At 38.5% G+C, this 17054-nt stretch overlaps 1 protein-coding gene across 1 annotated transcript in view; it reads left to right on the top strand.

Annotated features, from left to right (window-relative positions):
* The window catches only part of CDH8 (cadherin 8), a 603855-nt gene that overhangs the window by 319183 nt on the left and 267618 nt on the right, over window positions 1-17054 (top strand). The window contains exon 4 of the mRNA XM_060787956.2: window positions 16673-16792. Coding sequence (XP_060643939.2) covers window positions 16673-16792 — 120 coding nt within the window. The remainder of the gene's footprint in view (window positions 1-16672; window positions 16793-17054) is intronic.

Below are 17054 nucleotides of genomic sequence, written 5' to 3'. Positions count from 1 at the left end.
GGCAAAAAGGCTTACCAAAATGCTTTTGGCAAAGGGAAAAAAGCAAGGATATTTTAAAGATTTCCCAAGATGATAAAAATGATGCTTTGGACTACCTATTTTGAAACTATATTTTGCAGCTTGTTCTTTAATCTGGTTGAAACATTGGATTTTACTAGAAAATGGCAGACTTTTACAACTTGAAATCCACAATTTTAGATATGGATGGCATCATCATTTTTTGTGGTATGATAAAAAAAATTAATGAAGAGTTTAACAATCATTTTGTAATAAGAACTGTATTGAGCATTTGGAAAACATTTAGAATAAGACCACTCTGCAATAAAATACCGTTTTAGAACTCAACTCAAGAGGCATTTTTCAAATTAGATAAGACAATAAATGAAAAATGGATAACATAATAAAGATTCATAGTCTTTCAGAAGGATCAACAGCCATCTAAAATATGACAGGATCTGCCAGAAGAAAGAATTAAATTTAACTGGTACAAATATAAATATAACTTTATGTCTGGTCTAAAATGTTTAAAAATTATTTGAGTCTGAACAAAATAAATCTGATTTTGAAAATTATGTACTCATGATATCCGTTGGATTTGATTAAAAACGAAATCAGAGGAAGTAACAGAATGAATGAACAAGAATATATATCCCTGAGGCAAAAGTCCACCATGTTGCTGAGCAGATGACAAGACTTATCAAGCTCTTTCTTTGGAAACTTTTCAACAGAGGCTAGATTTGATTGGGCTTCTCCTGCATTGCAAAGGGTTGGACTTGATGGCCCATGTGGTATCTTTCAACTCTATGATTCTATGATTAAATAGGAATAAAATATTGGACAGAATATTGAGCTGGAGAGATGAAAGACAATTTGGTCAAAGGAATAACTATAGTTTAAGTTTTGATCTTAAAGATAACTTCTACAAAATGTTTTGAGAGTACCTGACCTCAGCCAAGCTGCTTAAGGTATTTTAGGAATGTGAGGTACACTGAGGTACTTTCTACCATAAGTGCCAACCATCCTATTTATGCATTTCATTTTTATATCCATAATACTACAAATTTATCCATATTGAAATTCATTTTTGTTATCTTGTGCCCAGCTCTCAAATCTGGATTCTGATCCTGTTTTTTTGGTTTTTTAAAGGGTGGGATTAACTATCCCGTCCAATTCGAACATTTGAGAAACATGTGATTCATCAAAATGTATTTTTTAAAAATTAGAATTTTATTAATTTTTATATAGATTACAACGAAAGAGTGAGAACAATAAAGTATAGGAAAGTGAGGAAATGAAGAAAAAAAAAGAAAAAAGAAGAAGCAAAAAAGTATGCTAAAATCCCAAATAACCCCTAAAAAAAATAACTACAAAAATACACAAAAAACACACACACACACAAAAGAAAAAATGACTTCCATTCCATCTTCTTGGATCATATCTTCTTATTATTCAAAAATATAAAATAAGTTCAAAAAGAAATTGGCTTTCTTGTTTCTTATTTTCCCAAATTGTCCAGATATTCATGGAGATTATCCCAATTCGTTCTTCTTAGTATCATACCTGTATTTTTCTTCAACAAAAAAGTCAATTCATCCATGTCCATTATTTCTCTGATTTTTCCACCCATTCCTGTACGGGTGGGACTGAGTCTTTCTTCCATTCTCTAGCAAAAACAATTCTAGCGGCAGTCGTTATATATGTAAAACGTTTATCCTCTTGTTCCGAAATTGAAATGTATTTTAATTATGTTTATTATGTTTTTAATTTTAAGCCATGTTTTTAGTTGGGTATTGTATGTTGTAAGCCGACTTGAGTCCCCCTCGGGGTAAGGAAAGGCAGGATATAAATAAGGTAAATAAATAAAACATGTCTTCTATTCCATCATCCAAGCTGCGGACTGTGGCGCAGCTGGCTGGGAGTCAGCTCCATTAAGATCACTACTGACCGCAAGGTCATGAGTTCGAAGCCAGTCCGGGTCAGTGTGACCTCCCGACCAAAAATTGTGTACCTTGTTATCGAAAGACAGTTGCATCTGTCAAGTAGGAAATTTAGGTGCCACTTATGTGGGGAGGCTAATTTAACTGATTTACGAGACCATAAAATATCCAGGAAGTATGCAAAGAATGAGGAAAGTACTTCATCAGTGTCACAAACGGACAGTGAAGTGACAGCTCTCCTGGTGGCCAGAAGCTGGAATGTTAAATAGATTCTGAGTGTCTGTCTATATATGTTGTGTGTCTATGGCATTGAATGTTTGCCATGTATATGTACATTGTAATCCACCCTGAGTCCCCTGCGGGGTGAGAAGGGCAGAATATAAATACTGTAAGTAAATAAATAAAGATGTTGAATAGCACTGGGCCCAGACCTGAATCCTGTGGCACTTTCCAGGATGATGACTGTGGTGAATCTTACCTGGTAGGCTGGAAAGGGAGCCTGGATATCAGTAAGGCAGGCCTCCATTTTGGGAGGGAATGCCAGGGAGGCAGCCATCATGAGTGAGGATGGTTGGAAGAGGGGAGGAGATGGGAGACTCCTAGAATTGGTCAGAGCAGTTGGGATGAGGATTTTCAAAAAAAGTCAGAGGAGGTAAAGAATTTAGCTTCAGGGGGAGTTGGAAACTGGTTTTATTCCCAGGGGAGAGAGCTAGGCAAGAGAGCGTCTGTGTGAGACAGTGCTATGAGCTGACAGAAAAAAGGTCAGACAGCAGTCTGATCCCTTGTGAGAGTTAGCACAATAGATTGGTTCTCCAGGCTGGGTTGGTTAACAGGAAGAACTCTAGGGTAGAGTTAGTTAATAACCCAGGCGCTACCTAGATAGGCTAGTCAGATTAATCACTATTGTCTGAAATAGAGCGAGGGTTTTGGTTACCAACAGTTAGTTTTTGGTTAGCTCTGTCTAGAACAAAGTGAGAAGAACTGTTCAAGCAACCAATCAAGCTGAAGTACTTTTGTAACAAGTCACACTTTTTGTAGCTCTCAGGAGTGGTTAGTTGTCTGTTTTAAAAATAAATCCTATTCTATTTAACTTTCAACAAAGTCTCTACTGTACATCATTCCATCGTCAAGCTTTTGTGATAGTTCCAGCAATTTCAACACCCTGTTGCTACAGAAAAGCCTCTCAACAAACAGTTGCTTGGGAGCCAGGGATAAGAGCAGTGTTGGCAGGAGTGGGAAAAGTTCACCTCAAATATATATATATATATATTGAAAATCCTAAAACACTTTAGGTTGGTGACATCTTTAATGCAAAAGAAAGTTTAAAGACAAGCAGTGTTCACTTCGCCATAATACATATCCATTAGGGCTGGGTAACCACGGAAAATTTTGTTTCTAAACTCGATTCGTTTCCAGGGAGCGCTAGCGTTTCCAAATTCTAAATACTTCCGAAATTTTGAGATTTCAAAGTTTCATTATTTACGAAATTTCGTTAATTTCGAATCGATTTGTTAATGGCGGACGCGATTGCGCAATATGCTAAAAAAACCTCCAAATGGGACAGGGGGAACTTCTGAAGCTTCCGTCTCCCTCTGTTGTTGACTGTTGGCGTGATAATTTATTTTTTTTATCACTGATAAAACAAACAACAACTATAAAACTTGCACCAGACCTGTGAAAATAATTACCAAATAATTACGAAAAAATTACGAAATAATTTCGAAATAATAACAAAATAATTACGAAATAAATTGAAAAAATTGTTTTGAATCTAATTTACTCCTCACACTATTCCTGCATGGCTCAATATTGGATCGTAAGCTAATTTAAATACGAATTAATAATGAATTACGAAATTAACGAACGAACCGCCCAGCCCTAATTTCCATCATTGTCTCGCTATCATATTGGAGGCACAGGGGTGGGATTTTTCTTTTTTCTTTTTTTTTTTTTTAAGGAAAGGATAACCTCTGGGAAGCTCCATCCTGCCCAGACATAATATTAATAAGTCTCCAGCCTCGCGTCTTTTGTTATAATGACCAACCATCAGTTAGGAACAGTTGAATTCAGGCAGTCAGCCATTCTCAATCCACCTAACAGTAGCTTTGTTTAGGCCATATTATACTCGCTTCTTTGTGAGAACATTATCAGGGACCTTGCCAAAGGCCTTGCTGAAATCAAGATTATTCACTTCATCTACCAAGCTTTTAACATTATCCAAAAAGAAAAAGAAAGAAAAGGTTAGTCTGACATCAAATGTTTTTGAGAAATCCATGTTGACATTTTGTGAGCATGACATTCCTTTCTAAGTGCTTACAGATTGTTTCTTTAATTATCTGCTCTAGAATCCTTATTGACATCAGGCTGACTGGGTGGTAATTAATTGGGTCCTATTTTCCCCCTTTTTGATGTTAATATACGTTTGTATCAGACCCATTTGAATCTGACACATCAGCATTTTTTTCTTAATAGTAGGGACAGCCCTGAATTTATTTATATTTTTTCTCAACGGCATTGTAAGGAATCTTGGGACATCCAAATGTGATATTTTCAGTAAATCTAGATTGTCTGTTGAGGTGTTGTAAGCAGAGGTGGCCCTAGGTAATTTTCAATGGTAAGCAAACAGTATTTTGGTGCCCTCCCCCAAAACCAATCACTGATATATATTTTCTGTTCGTTGTGGGAGTTCTGTGTGCCATATTTGGTTCAATTCCATCATTGGTGGAGTTCAGAATGCTCTTTGATTGTAGGTGAACTATACATCCCAGTAACTACAACTCGCATATGACAAGGTCTATTTTCCCCCAACAGTGCCCTAAGAGCGCCCCTGGGCAAAATCAACTATACTGCAAATTCTTACTTTGCGTAATGGGTTGAGCCACCCCTGGTTGTAAGGTAAAGGTTTTCCCCTGGCATTAAGTGTAGTTGTGTCCAACTCTGGGGGTTGGTGCTCATCTCCATTTCTAATCTGAATAGTCAGCATTTTCCATAGACACCTCATAGGTCATGTGGCCAGCATGACTGCATGGAGCAGTTACCTTCCCATTGGAGTGACTTATTGATCTCCTCATATTTGCATGTTTTCGAACTGCTAGGTTGGCAGAAGTTAAGTCTAACAGCAGGAGCTCACTCAACTCCCTGGATTTGAACTTTTGATCTTTTGATCAGCAAGTTCAGCAGCTCAGCGGTTTAACCCACTGTGCCATTGGGGGTTAACTGAGGAGTTGTACATTGACTATCAATATGATAGAGCTCAAAATAAAATCATTTTACTTGATTTTTCTCCTTCTCCGGAGATAAAATATGCATTAGGTAAAGGTTTTCCCCTGACATTAAGTCCAGTCGTGTCCAACTCTGGGGGTGGTGCTCATCTCCATTTCTTTTTTTAATATAATTTTTATTGAGAGTTTTAATTAGGGTGTACATCGATAGAGTGTCAATCATCGACATATCTTTAGTTAAAATGTGATACTCAGGGATTTGGTAGGGGTTTGGGTAAGTAAGGTGGGGTAGTGAAGAAAAAGAAGAAGGGGAAAGGAAAGAGGGGGGAAGGGAGAGGGGAAAAGGGGATGTGTAGGGAGGATGGAGAGTTGGGGAGTTGGGGAGGAGCGTTAGTGAACTAATTTATTGATTATCGCCCGTAGAGGGTGTTAGTATCGGTATTGGTGTTGTCTTATCTTGTCTCTTCCCTTTCTATATTTGTTTGATGTTGAAGTGATTTTTGACTGGGGACCAGACAGTCTTGGTTTTTTTCTGTCATTTGTGTGTTTTTCAGATGCTCCGCTAGGGAGTCCATATTCATTATATCTAATAGTTTAAGCATCCGTTCTTCTGTCATTGGTATTTCTTTGTTTTTCCATTTTTTAGCTACCACTACCTGTGCTGCCGTTACCATATGAAAGAGGAGTTTGTCCTTATTCTTCTCTATATCAAAGTCAAAAATACCTAGGAGTATTCCGCCTTCATTTCCTTCCTGATGTTCAAGATTTTATTTGTTATTTCATGAATCTCTACCCAAAGTCTTTTAATTTTGTCACATGTCCACCAACAGTGGAAGAAGGTGCCCTTCTTTTTCTGACATTTCCAGCATAGTTCAGGGACATTTTTATAATACCTTGCTAGTTTACTGGGCGTGATATACCACCGGTACATCATTTTTAACCAGTTTTCCCTTAAATCGTATGAGTTTATCCACTTTAACTTGGTCTTCCAGATCTTTTCCCATTCTGTTATACCTGTCGTGTGTCCTAAATTTGTTGTCCATTTTGCAAGGCAATTTTTGTTCTGATTTTTCTCTGTCTTCCATCCCAATAAGATTTTGAATAGTTTACTAATCCCCTTTCTTTCTAAGAGCATAATCTTGTCCCATTGTTTTTCTCCTGACTCGAAGCCCACTTTTTTATCTTTATTAAAGGCTTCTACCAATTGTCTATGTTGGAACCATGTAATCTCTCCGTAGGTTATTCTTATTTCTTCTATTGTCTTAATTCTGTAGTCTACCCTATTTTTCATCTCCATTTCTAAGCCGAAGAGCCGGTGTTGTCTGTAGACACTAGGCCTGGGTAACAACGGAAAAATTTGTTTCTAAAATCGATTTGTATTTGGGGTTTTTTTTTGTTTCGATATTTAAAATAATTACAAAATTTTCCTTTTAAAAAGTTCGATATTTACGAAATTTCGTAAATGGTAAAAAATTAACGAATCGATTTCCGAAACAATAACGAATCGATTCGTTAATGGCGGACGCGACCGCGAAATACGCTAAAAAACCTCCAAAACCTTCTGAAGCTTCCCTCTCCCTCTGTTGTTGACGGTTGGTGTGATATTATAATTGTTTTTCACTAATTAAACCATAAAACTGGCCCAGACATGCGGAAATAATAACGAAACGACCTCAAAACAATAACGAAACGAATACAATATCGAAATACGAAGCATTTACAAAACGTTTTTGAAAATTCGTTTTTTTAATAATTGCTCCAGAATGGTTCGTTATCGTTTTGTAATTGAAAAAATTAACGAATTATTAACGAATTACGAATTAACGAAACGAAACTGCCCAGTCCTAGTAGACACCTCCAAGGTCATGTGGCCGGCATGACTGCAAGAAGCGCCGTTACCTTCTCACCGGAGCGGTAACGGATTTGAACTTGCTACCTTTTGGTCAACAAATTCAGCAGCTCAGTGCTTTAACCCACTGTGCCACTGGCAGGAAAATATAGGATGATAACTCAAAATGATCTCAAAAGTCCTTCTGAGGTCAGTGTGTTCTATTAGACATCTATTAGGTTTATGTTACTGACTTTTCTTATCAATCTATTTTTTTGTAAGCATGTGCCTTGAAGTCACCTGTCAACTTATGGTGACCCCAGAGATTTTCATGTTGCACATGAAGTAATGTCAGTATTCATCTTCCAACATAAAATGTGCCAGGGGCTGGAAGGGGAAGAGATGAGCCTGGAGCAATGCTAGTAGACATTATTGAGATTTGGTTTGGTTTAACTTTCTTTGCAATCACAACTGAAGTAGTGATCTGAAAAGATATACTGAATAATGAGAGAGTGGGTGAGACAAAGTCAGTTCAGAGACAGGATATTCAGATTTCCAATAAAGGCTATCTTGAGCTATTGTGACTGAAAATCAAAGAAAGAAAATATATCACTTTCAAACTATTCATTTCATATGTAGTAGCTGCTCAATTGATAGGTTCTTTGAAATGTGCTCTGGCATAGACTTAAAATACAATTTATTTTATTGTATTATTCATCTGGAATTTAGTATCTTTTTGAAATGATTCCTTCACAAATGCTTGGAAGCCCATCTAATTCTAATAGATAGTTTGATCTATTTTTTTTTTAAAAAAAAAACAACAAAGATATTTCAAATAATGTAACTATTCTAAAATAAGGACCTTCCCTTTTAGACACCTTACCTTGATCATATGTTTCTACTTAATAAGACCCATGAAAAGGAATGTTCAGCTCAGAGATAGATGTGCCAGTTTATTTCCAGTCTGTGTCATTTGCACATATAGTCACTCATAAGTATGTTCTATGCACACTGAAATCCACTGTGGTATCATAGTTAGAGGCCTGTATCACGCAAAGATGCTAATCCACAGCAGTCATGTGAGCCATGATAGTTGATATATACCAGCATGACCTATGTTCCCTATATTACCATTACTTATCATGGTTAATGATGAAATAGTAAGTGTCAAACCTGTGGAAACACCTGTTTTCTAGGGCTGGGCGGTTTCATTTCGTTAATTCGTAATTCGTTAATAATTCGTTATTTTTTTTGTTAACGAAGCGATAACGAACCATTCTGGAGCAACTTAAAAACGAAACGAATTTTTCAATTCATTTCGTAAATGCTTCGTATTTTGTTATGTATTCGTTTCGTTATTGGTTTGAGGTTGTTTCGTTATTATTTCCGCATGTCTGGGGCAAGTTTTATAGTTGTTTTTTGTTTAATTAGTGAAAAAAAATTATAATATCACACCAACAGTCAACAACAGAGGGAGAGGGAAGCTTCAGAAGTTTTTTTAGCGAATTGTGCGATCGCGGCCGCCATTAACGAATTGATTCGTTATTGTTTCGTTATTGTTTTGTAATTTTTTTACCATTTACGAAATTTCGTAAATATCGAACTTTTTTAAAGGAAAATTTCGGAATTCTTTTAAATATCGAAATGCAAAAGACCCCAAAAAACGAATCGATTTTAGAAACAAATTTTTCCTTTGTTACCCAGGCCTACAGTTTTCCTTCCACAATTTGAGGGACAGTGTGCTTTTATATGCAGTGGTTGTCAAGACCCAGAAGCCTTAATTAGAGCCAAACACAAAATAAGAGTTCAAACACGGCTTTATTGTACGAAAATAGTCTTTCAAAGCACTTAACTTCAGTGCAAAGAGTCTCAGGAGCAATTTGGCATCAAAAACAAAGCGATACCAGTAACAAAAATATAACCCGGATTATAGCGCTTCCTTATAATCTGGATTAAACTCAAAGTTAAGCAATTCGCTTGAAAGTTGGTACAGCACAAAAACGCAGTCACAGAAGATGGAAAAACGAAGTCCCGAAACGAGGAATTGTTCAAGCACAAGGTTATAAGAGTTAAAAGTCCAGAAAGCCAAAAACGATAGTCAAACCAGTCCATGGTCAAGCCTTTGGTAAACAAACGCTGGAACACCAACGATGGAATTGAATCAAACTTGGCACACAGTTATTCCATGACCAACAGAAAACACTAGGCTTGTTGGGCACTGACCTTAAGTTTGGGAGTTGTAGTTCAGCTACATCCAGAGAGCACTGTGGACTCAAGTATTGATGAGTCTGGACCAAACTTGGCACGGATACTCCATATGCTCAAATGAGACCAAACACTGGTGGAGTTTGAGGAAAATAGTAGGGCTGGGTAACAATGGAAAAATTTGTTTCTAAACTCGTTTCGTTTTTAGGGGGTCCATTGTGTTTCGTTTTTTAAAAGAATTCTGAATTTTTCTTTAAAAAAATTCCGTTATTTATGAAATTTCGTAAATTTCTAATTGATTTGTTAATGGCGGACATGATTGCGCAATACGCTAAAAACCCTCCAAATGGGACAGGGGGAACTTCTGAAGCTTCCCTCTCCCTCTGTTGTTGACTGTTAGTGTGATAATTTATTTTTTTTATCACTGATAAAACAAACAACAACTATAAAACTTGCACCAGACATACGGAAATAATAACGAAATGATTTCGAAACGATTTCGAAACGATTTCGAACCAATTACGAACCAATTACGAAACAATTACGAAACAATTACGAAATAAATTGAAAAATTCGTTTCGATTTTTAGTTGCTCTTGCATGGCTCAATATCGGATCGTAAGCTAATTTAAATACGAATCAATAACAAATTACGAAATTAACGAACAAAACCGCCCAGCCCTAGAAAATAGGCCTTGACATTTGGGAGTTGTAGTTGCTGGGATTTATAGTTCACCTATAATCAAAGAGCATTTGAATGATGGACTTGAACTAAACATGGCACATAGAACCCCCATGACCAACAGAGTGTGCTGGAAGGATTTGGTGTGCATGGACCTTGGGTTTGGGAGTTGTAATTCGCCTACATCCAGAGAGCACTGTGAACTCAAACCATGATGGGTCTGGACCAAACTTGGCACGAATACTCAATACATTCAAATGTGAATGCTGGTGGAGTTTGGGGAAAATAGGCCTTGACATTTGGGAGTTGTAGTTGCTGAGATTTATAGCTCACCTACAATCATAGAGCATTCTGAACCCCACCAACGATACAATTGGTCCAAACCTCCCACACAGAACCCCCATGTGGGACACAGCAATGCGTGGCAGGGGGCAGCTAGAAAATATATAAATAAATGAATCTATTATAGCTTGACAAAGTTATCCACATTAATAATAATAATAATAATAATAATAATAATAATAATAATAATAACCTTTATTCATACCCTGCCAGCATCTCCCCAATGAGGACTCAAGGCTGCTCACATGAGGCCAAGCCCTTATAAAGATAGAATCCAGTAGAATAAAATACAAAATACAAACCAAAGTGCCTCAGAAAGTAAATTACAATAACAAAATGAAATTATTATTTATTATTATTATTAAACTTTATTTGTACCCCGCTAGCATCTCCCAAAGGACTCAATGTGGCTTCAAAGGCCAAGGCCTCAACACAACAACAGACAATAACAATACAGTACAAAGCAAATTAAAAACATAAGCAATAACAAAACATTACACTATTACGCAATAAAACCAGGGCTGGGCCAATGATGGGTACAGGTTAAAAAAGTGCTGGGTGTGAGAGGTGGTATGTTGGAGTTCTGGGCAAGTGCAATGTGCAGAGAGTCTTAAACTCTAATAAAGTGCTTTGGGGACATAGTGCTGGGGGTTATCCTATTCTGGAACGGCACATCGGAATAGCCAGGTCTTCAAATTCTTCCTAAAGACTGCCAACGTGGGTGCTAGTCTATGTCTTTGGGGAGGGTGTTCCAAAGTTGGGGGGCAACCACAGAGAGGGCCCTGTCCCTCGTCCACACCAAACATGCCTGCGACGCAGGCGGGATCGCAAGCAGGGCCTCTCCGGATGAACGAAGGGAGCGTGTGGGTTCATAAATGGAGATGCGGTCACGCAGATAGGCAGGTCCCAAACCGTTTAGGGCTTTGTGGGTAAGCACCTGCACCTTGAATTGGGCTCGGTAGGTAAACGGCAGCCAATGGACCTCCTTAAACAGGAGGGTTGACCTGTCTCTACAGAGTGCCAGTTAACATCCTGGCCGCTGCCCGTTGAACCAGTTGGAATTTCCAAGCCGTTTTCAAGGGCAGTCCCACGTAGAGCGCATTACAGTAATCCAATCTAGAGGTGACCAAGGCATGGACCACCCCGGCCAAATCAACCTTTGCAAGGTACGGTCGCAGCTGGCACACAAGTCTTAGTTGTGCAAAAGACCTCCCAGACACCGCCGACGCCTGAGCCTCAAGCGTAAGTGATGAATCCAAGAGGACTCCCAAGCTGCGGACCTGTAAAACAATTCACACAATATAAAATGGAATAGAATTGCCTTCATCTAAAGCTGAAAGAGTGTGGCTTACCCAAGTGGGGTTCCATGGATGAGCATTATGAACCTTGGTCTCCCAGGGTTCTAGTTCAAAACTAAGCACTACGCCATGCTGATTTTGAACGCCAGAGCAATGAAGTGATAGGAGAGGGAGGACGAGGGAAAGAAAGTGATGGTACTAATGAGTCTTTGTTAGAACTATTTGTATGTTTTATGTATTTTATTTTATTCTTAATGTGTTTTGTTAGCTGTTTTTGAAATACACACTTGCAAAGCAAATTATATTTATTTTTATTATACATGGAATGCTGTGGGATGGTCTCCATTCCAGTGCGTATAATGTCTACTCATCTCAGAATTGGGTAATGTGTAAAATTGGATTTGTTGCACAGATAGGCCTTTCCCCCCCTTTGTTTTTTGGTTAGTTTTATTATATTCAGTGCTGTTCTTAGTAGGTGATAAATCTTTTATCTTCTGCAATTTCAAGTTTCAGTTTTTCATGCTCTCTGCTTTTAATGTTTTAATGTAGGTTCATTTCTTTGATCATTTTTGTACTTTAAAGTTTATTGTATTTTGTGATTTGGCTTGTGAACTACCTTGAAACATTGTGATAAAGCAAGTCATAATGGCCTGCTGCGTTGTCAGCATTCCCTTTAATAGGAACTTCAGTCCACACATACCATCTAAACTGAAGTCAAAGTGGGGGTACTGAAAAATAAGACACTTATTTAAATCTTTGCTTGTTAAAATGTTTATCTCCAAACATTCTTCATGGATTTTCAGGGTGGCATACCATAAATGTAAAACACTTCCCACTTCAAACTCTAAATAATTCAAACAACATAAAAACATAGGAAATGAAACAAGAGTCAAAACAATCTAAATGTGACAACCATTTTAAACCACCCTCTCATATACATTTCTCGTATAAAGCAGTTGCCAAAGGCTTTATTAAAAAGTGATTCTTTTGCTTGCACCAGAAAGAAACCAATGTGGTTAGCAGTAAGATCTCTAATGGAAATTTACTCCACAGTTAGTGTTGTAGTTCAGCATGATGGTAACGTTCCTACTACTATAGGAGGGAGAAGAGGTCTGCGCAGGAGTCAGAGGGGGAACAACAGCGGAAACACATTAGGGAAATAATCTTGGCTCCAAGTGATTCAGAGATGTTTGAAGGCTTCTCTGATTGCGAAATGGGAGATGGGGAGGAGGTAGGGGAGTAAAGAGGGCTACTCGCGATCCGGAGTCCGATGAGGAGCTTCAGAGGAAGCGCATCTGGGAAATTTAGTGCTCCTACAGAGGATGAGGATTTCATGGGGTTTGAAAGGAGTGATGGATCTGGGAGTGATATGGGAGAGTAGGAGGAGCTGGATTGGACCCGTGTTCAACAGTTTAGGGATATTTGTAACCAACCCACCTCCAGTGATGAATTGAGGGGTTCACAGGGGATTGGCAGCCGGGGAGCTCTTGGCAAGATCTAAGTCTTAGCAGACACTGGCAGAGATGGAGAGATGGGTGTTCGGGTTCAGCTGCGGGGCTGGAGGCAGCTGAGAGCGATGAGGAAAGGGTGGGGAGCTCATCAAGCTCTGATGAGGAACTTTGAGATAAGAGTGGGTTCTGTTTGCATGATACTTTGCAGAAGGCAAAGTGTCTTTATGGGACATAAATCTTTGTTACTGCCAACTCTCGAGCTTGGGTCCTGGGCTACAGCTTCCTGTGTTCCTACATTCCTGTGACTCCTGCATTCGATTGTTTACATCACGATGGCTTGACCACGAACCAGTTTGACTATCGCTTTTGGCTTTCTGAACTTTAAAACTCTACTAACTTTGTGCTTGATCATCACATCGTTTTTTGGGACTTCGTTTTCCATCTTCTGTGACTGTGTTTTTGTGCTGTGCTAATTTTCAAGCAAATTGCTGAACTTTGAGTTTAACCTGGATTAAACAGTGTTATAATCTGGGTTATATTTTTGTTACTGGTATCAGTGTGTTTTTTATGCCAAATTGCTATTCTGACTCTATGCACTGAAGTTAAGTGCTTTGAAAGACTATTTTTGTACAATAAACCTGTGTTTGAACTCCTTATGTTGTGTTTGGCTCTACTTAAGGCTTCTGGGTCCTGACAGTTAGCACTGTCAAAAGCATTACAGGTCTTCCTATTTCATATTGTCCCCACTATTGGGACACTTAGGGCCATTCTACACAGCCATATGACCCAGAATATCAAGGCCACATTGTCAGATAATCCAGTTCAATGTGGATTTTATACAGTTGTGTGGAAGGAGCCAGATAAGGATTATTCCAAAAATCACAGTTTCAGGCAGGCATATATAGGGGTTGGTGCTTCATTAAATATAGAGAATGAGATGTGTTCTCTAGCTCCTTAAATTCAGACCAGAAGCAAATTGGAATAATAGCCTCAAAAAATCAAGGAAGGTTTAAAAATAAATCTGTTTTGTATGTCTATATCAGGGGTCCTCAAACTTTTTAAACAGAGGGCCAGGTCCTCAAACTGTTGGAGGGCTGGATATAATTTGAAAAAAGAAAGAATGAATTCCTATGCACACTGCACATATCTTATTTGTAGTACAAAAAACATTTTAAAACAATACAATAATTAAAATGAAGAACTATTTTAACACATATAAATTTATTAGTATTTCAGTGGGGAGTGTGGGCCTGCTTTTGGTTGATAAAATAGAATTGTTGTTGTTGTGTGCTTTCCAGTCATTTCAGACTTAGGTTGACCCTGAATGAGGGCCAGGTAAATAACCTTGGAAGACCATATTGGGCCCCCGGGCCTTAGTTTGAGGACCCCTGGTCTATATGTACAAAAACAATCAATAGAACCTAACTGAATGTGACGGCTGCAAAATTCTCCCTTTGCAGCTTCAGGATAGCTTATGGTTGTGACTGCCTGGGCATGTGCAGTGACCCATGGAACACATAGTACATTCATATAATTATACAGTTGACCATCCATCACAAGAATGGGGGACATGTAGCGAGGCAACTGGCACCCTACCTATCTGATGAGGCTCTGGCAACTGTCATCCATGCCACGGTCACGTCTAGGCTGGACTATTGCAATGCCCTGTATGTGGGCCTTCCGATGTCTACGACCTGAAAACTTCGCATTGTTCAGAATGCAGCAGCCAGGTTACTCACAAGAACACCCATGAAATGCCATATAACACCAGTGCTGCATCATTTACATTGGCTTCCAACTGAGTACCGTGGCCTGTATAAGATGCTAGTTCTGACCTTTAAAACTCTTCACGGCCAGGGTCCATTGTACCTTAGGGACCGCCTCTCCTTCTCCCACCATCGGAGGTCGCAACGACCATCCCAACGTGACTTACTCCATATACCGGGTCCTAGAGAAGTGCACTTGGAAAGGACCAGACGCAGGGCTTTTTCTATTTCTGCCCCTGCCTTGTGGAATTCCTTGCCACACTACATGAGAGCCATGTGTGACTTAGGGCCTTTTACTCTAGCACTTAAGGCCTGGAGCATTCTTGGATGGAGGGCGATTAATAAGTTATTAAATGATGATGATGATGATGATGATGATGATGATGATGATGATGATGTTCTAGGACTAGGGTTTGAGAGAATATTCAAAGGAAGACAGATGCCTTCCATTGTTTGTCTTTTCCTGAATGTGAGATTGAACTTGTGGTCAAGCTGTAGCTGGTGGTGATTACAGTGACAGTGATGATGACTATAATCTCAGTAATGTACATGGATTATTCCTTTCATTGTGGATGTACCAGAAGTTTGATATTCCTCTGAAATGTTCCTGAGAATTAACCATTATATGACCCCCATCGACAATGCCATATAATGCAGTTTCTTAATGCCATTTAACTGCTTTATATAAGTCTACACTGCCATATAATGTAGAGCATCATTCTATCAGAATGGTTCTTCTTTACCTTAGGTTTTGCTCTTCAGATGTTTGAGAGACACAATTCTGAGTCTGGATCTACACTGCCATATAATGCAATTTCAGAATGCAGATTAACTGCATCATTATATAAGCACCGGATTATATAACAGCGGAGACATATAACCCAGTTCAATGCACTTAATCTGCATTCTGAAACTGCATTATACAGCAGTGCAGATCTAACCTTAGAGTTTGAGGGGTCTTTTGTTGATTGAGGAAGGAGCTTCCTCAGTCTGGTATCAGCTCAGTCTTTAATTTTATAACCTTTTCCCTTTATTTTCCATATCTGTAGTTATTTAAGATTTTAAACTATGGGTCATGGACTAGGTTTTCTCTTAACAAATGCAAACATGGATTTTGAAAGCTGAAACTGTGGTGAAGTGTGAATTTTAATCTGCAGTTATGTGTAATTATAGATAGGTGTTTAAAGGGGTAAGTATTTCAACTAGCATAACTGAGGGGGGGGGATGGTAGCCAGCGCAGTTCACTCTGAGCTGGGTTACCATGGAAAAAGGGGTGGAGCCAACTGCCACTTGGCAGGGCAGCCATTTTAAAATGATTAGTCTGTAGTCAGCGAACTACAGGGAAAGGCTGATTCTACTGTGTTGAGAATCAGGAAGGTTTAGGCTCTTAGCCTGTGAAGTTTAGATAGGTCAAGGTGACTTATTTAGATTAATAGTTAGTGTATGAGAGAAAGGGTGAGAGAAACTCAGTAAGCATCTTTACTGCAACAAAAATAACATAAGGAAAGAATAAGCTTGTACCTGAAGTAATATGTTAAAGAAAGAAACACATTTTGAAGGAAAATAAGTTTGAAACCTGTTTAGTGGAAGGAATAGTCCTCTTAAGAGTTGTTTTATGAAAAGTTGTAAATGTAACCTCTGAAGATATGTGCCTCTAAGAGCTAAGAAACATTGAACCCATCAAGCTTCTTCTATACTTCAATAAACTCGTTACAGTTTCTTCTAAAGCCAAGTCTCTGTTACAAATTCTTTCAAGCTAAGCCACGCTACACATTGAAGGAAGCCCATTTCAATATTACAAGGTATTAGTTGTGTTATCAATTCAGTAAGTCCGTACAAAGATTGGTGGCTTCTTTACAAATGGTTACAAACTGGTGGCATCTTTACGAACTGGTGGCCTCTATACAGAAACTTATAACCCATTTTGTTTACTTTTTTTTTAGGAACATACGTGACAAAAGTAACAGCCACAGATGCTGATGACCCAGTTTATGGAAACAGTGCCAAGCTGGTCTACAGCATTTTGGAAGGACAGCCTTATTTCTCAGTTGAGCCCCATACAGGTAGGTGCTTCTGAAGTCAATTCTCCATGGATTATATGATATTTGAGGGATGCTGCTTCTTGTATGCTACTTTGTTGACTGCGTTAAAAGTTAATGCGTAGGTAGGTGACTGTCAACATTAGTCAATCCGTAGTGCATAAGTATCTGAGTCATTTCCCAGTGCTGCACAGAAGTACTTGACAAAGTACAGAGATAAAAAGCAAAAAAGCCTGTTTACTAATGCTACTGAGAAAATTGAGAGTGACACAGAAGGAAAGACCAA

Source organism: Anolis sagrei, chromosome 8 (genome assembly GCF_037176765.1).
Source record: "Anolis sagrei isolate rAnoSag1 chromosome 8, rAnoSag1.mat, whole genome shotgun sequence".
NCBI classification, from domain to species: domain Eukaryota; kingdom Metazoa; phylum Chordata; class Lepidosauria; order Squamata; family Dactyloidae; genus Anolis; species Anolis sagrei.
The sequence above is the reverse complement of the archived record's forward strand: the minus strand, read 5'-3'. Positions and strand labels throughout refer to the sequence as shown.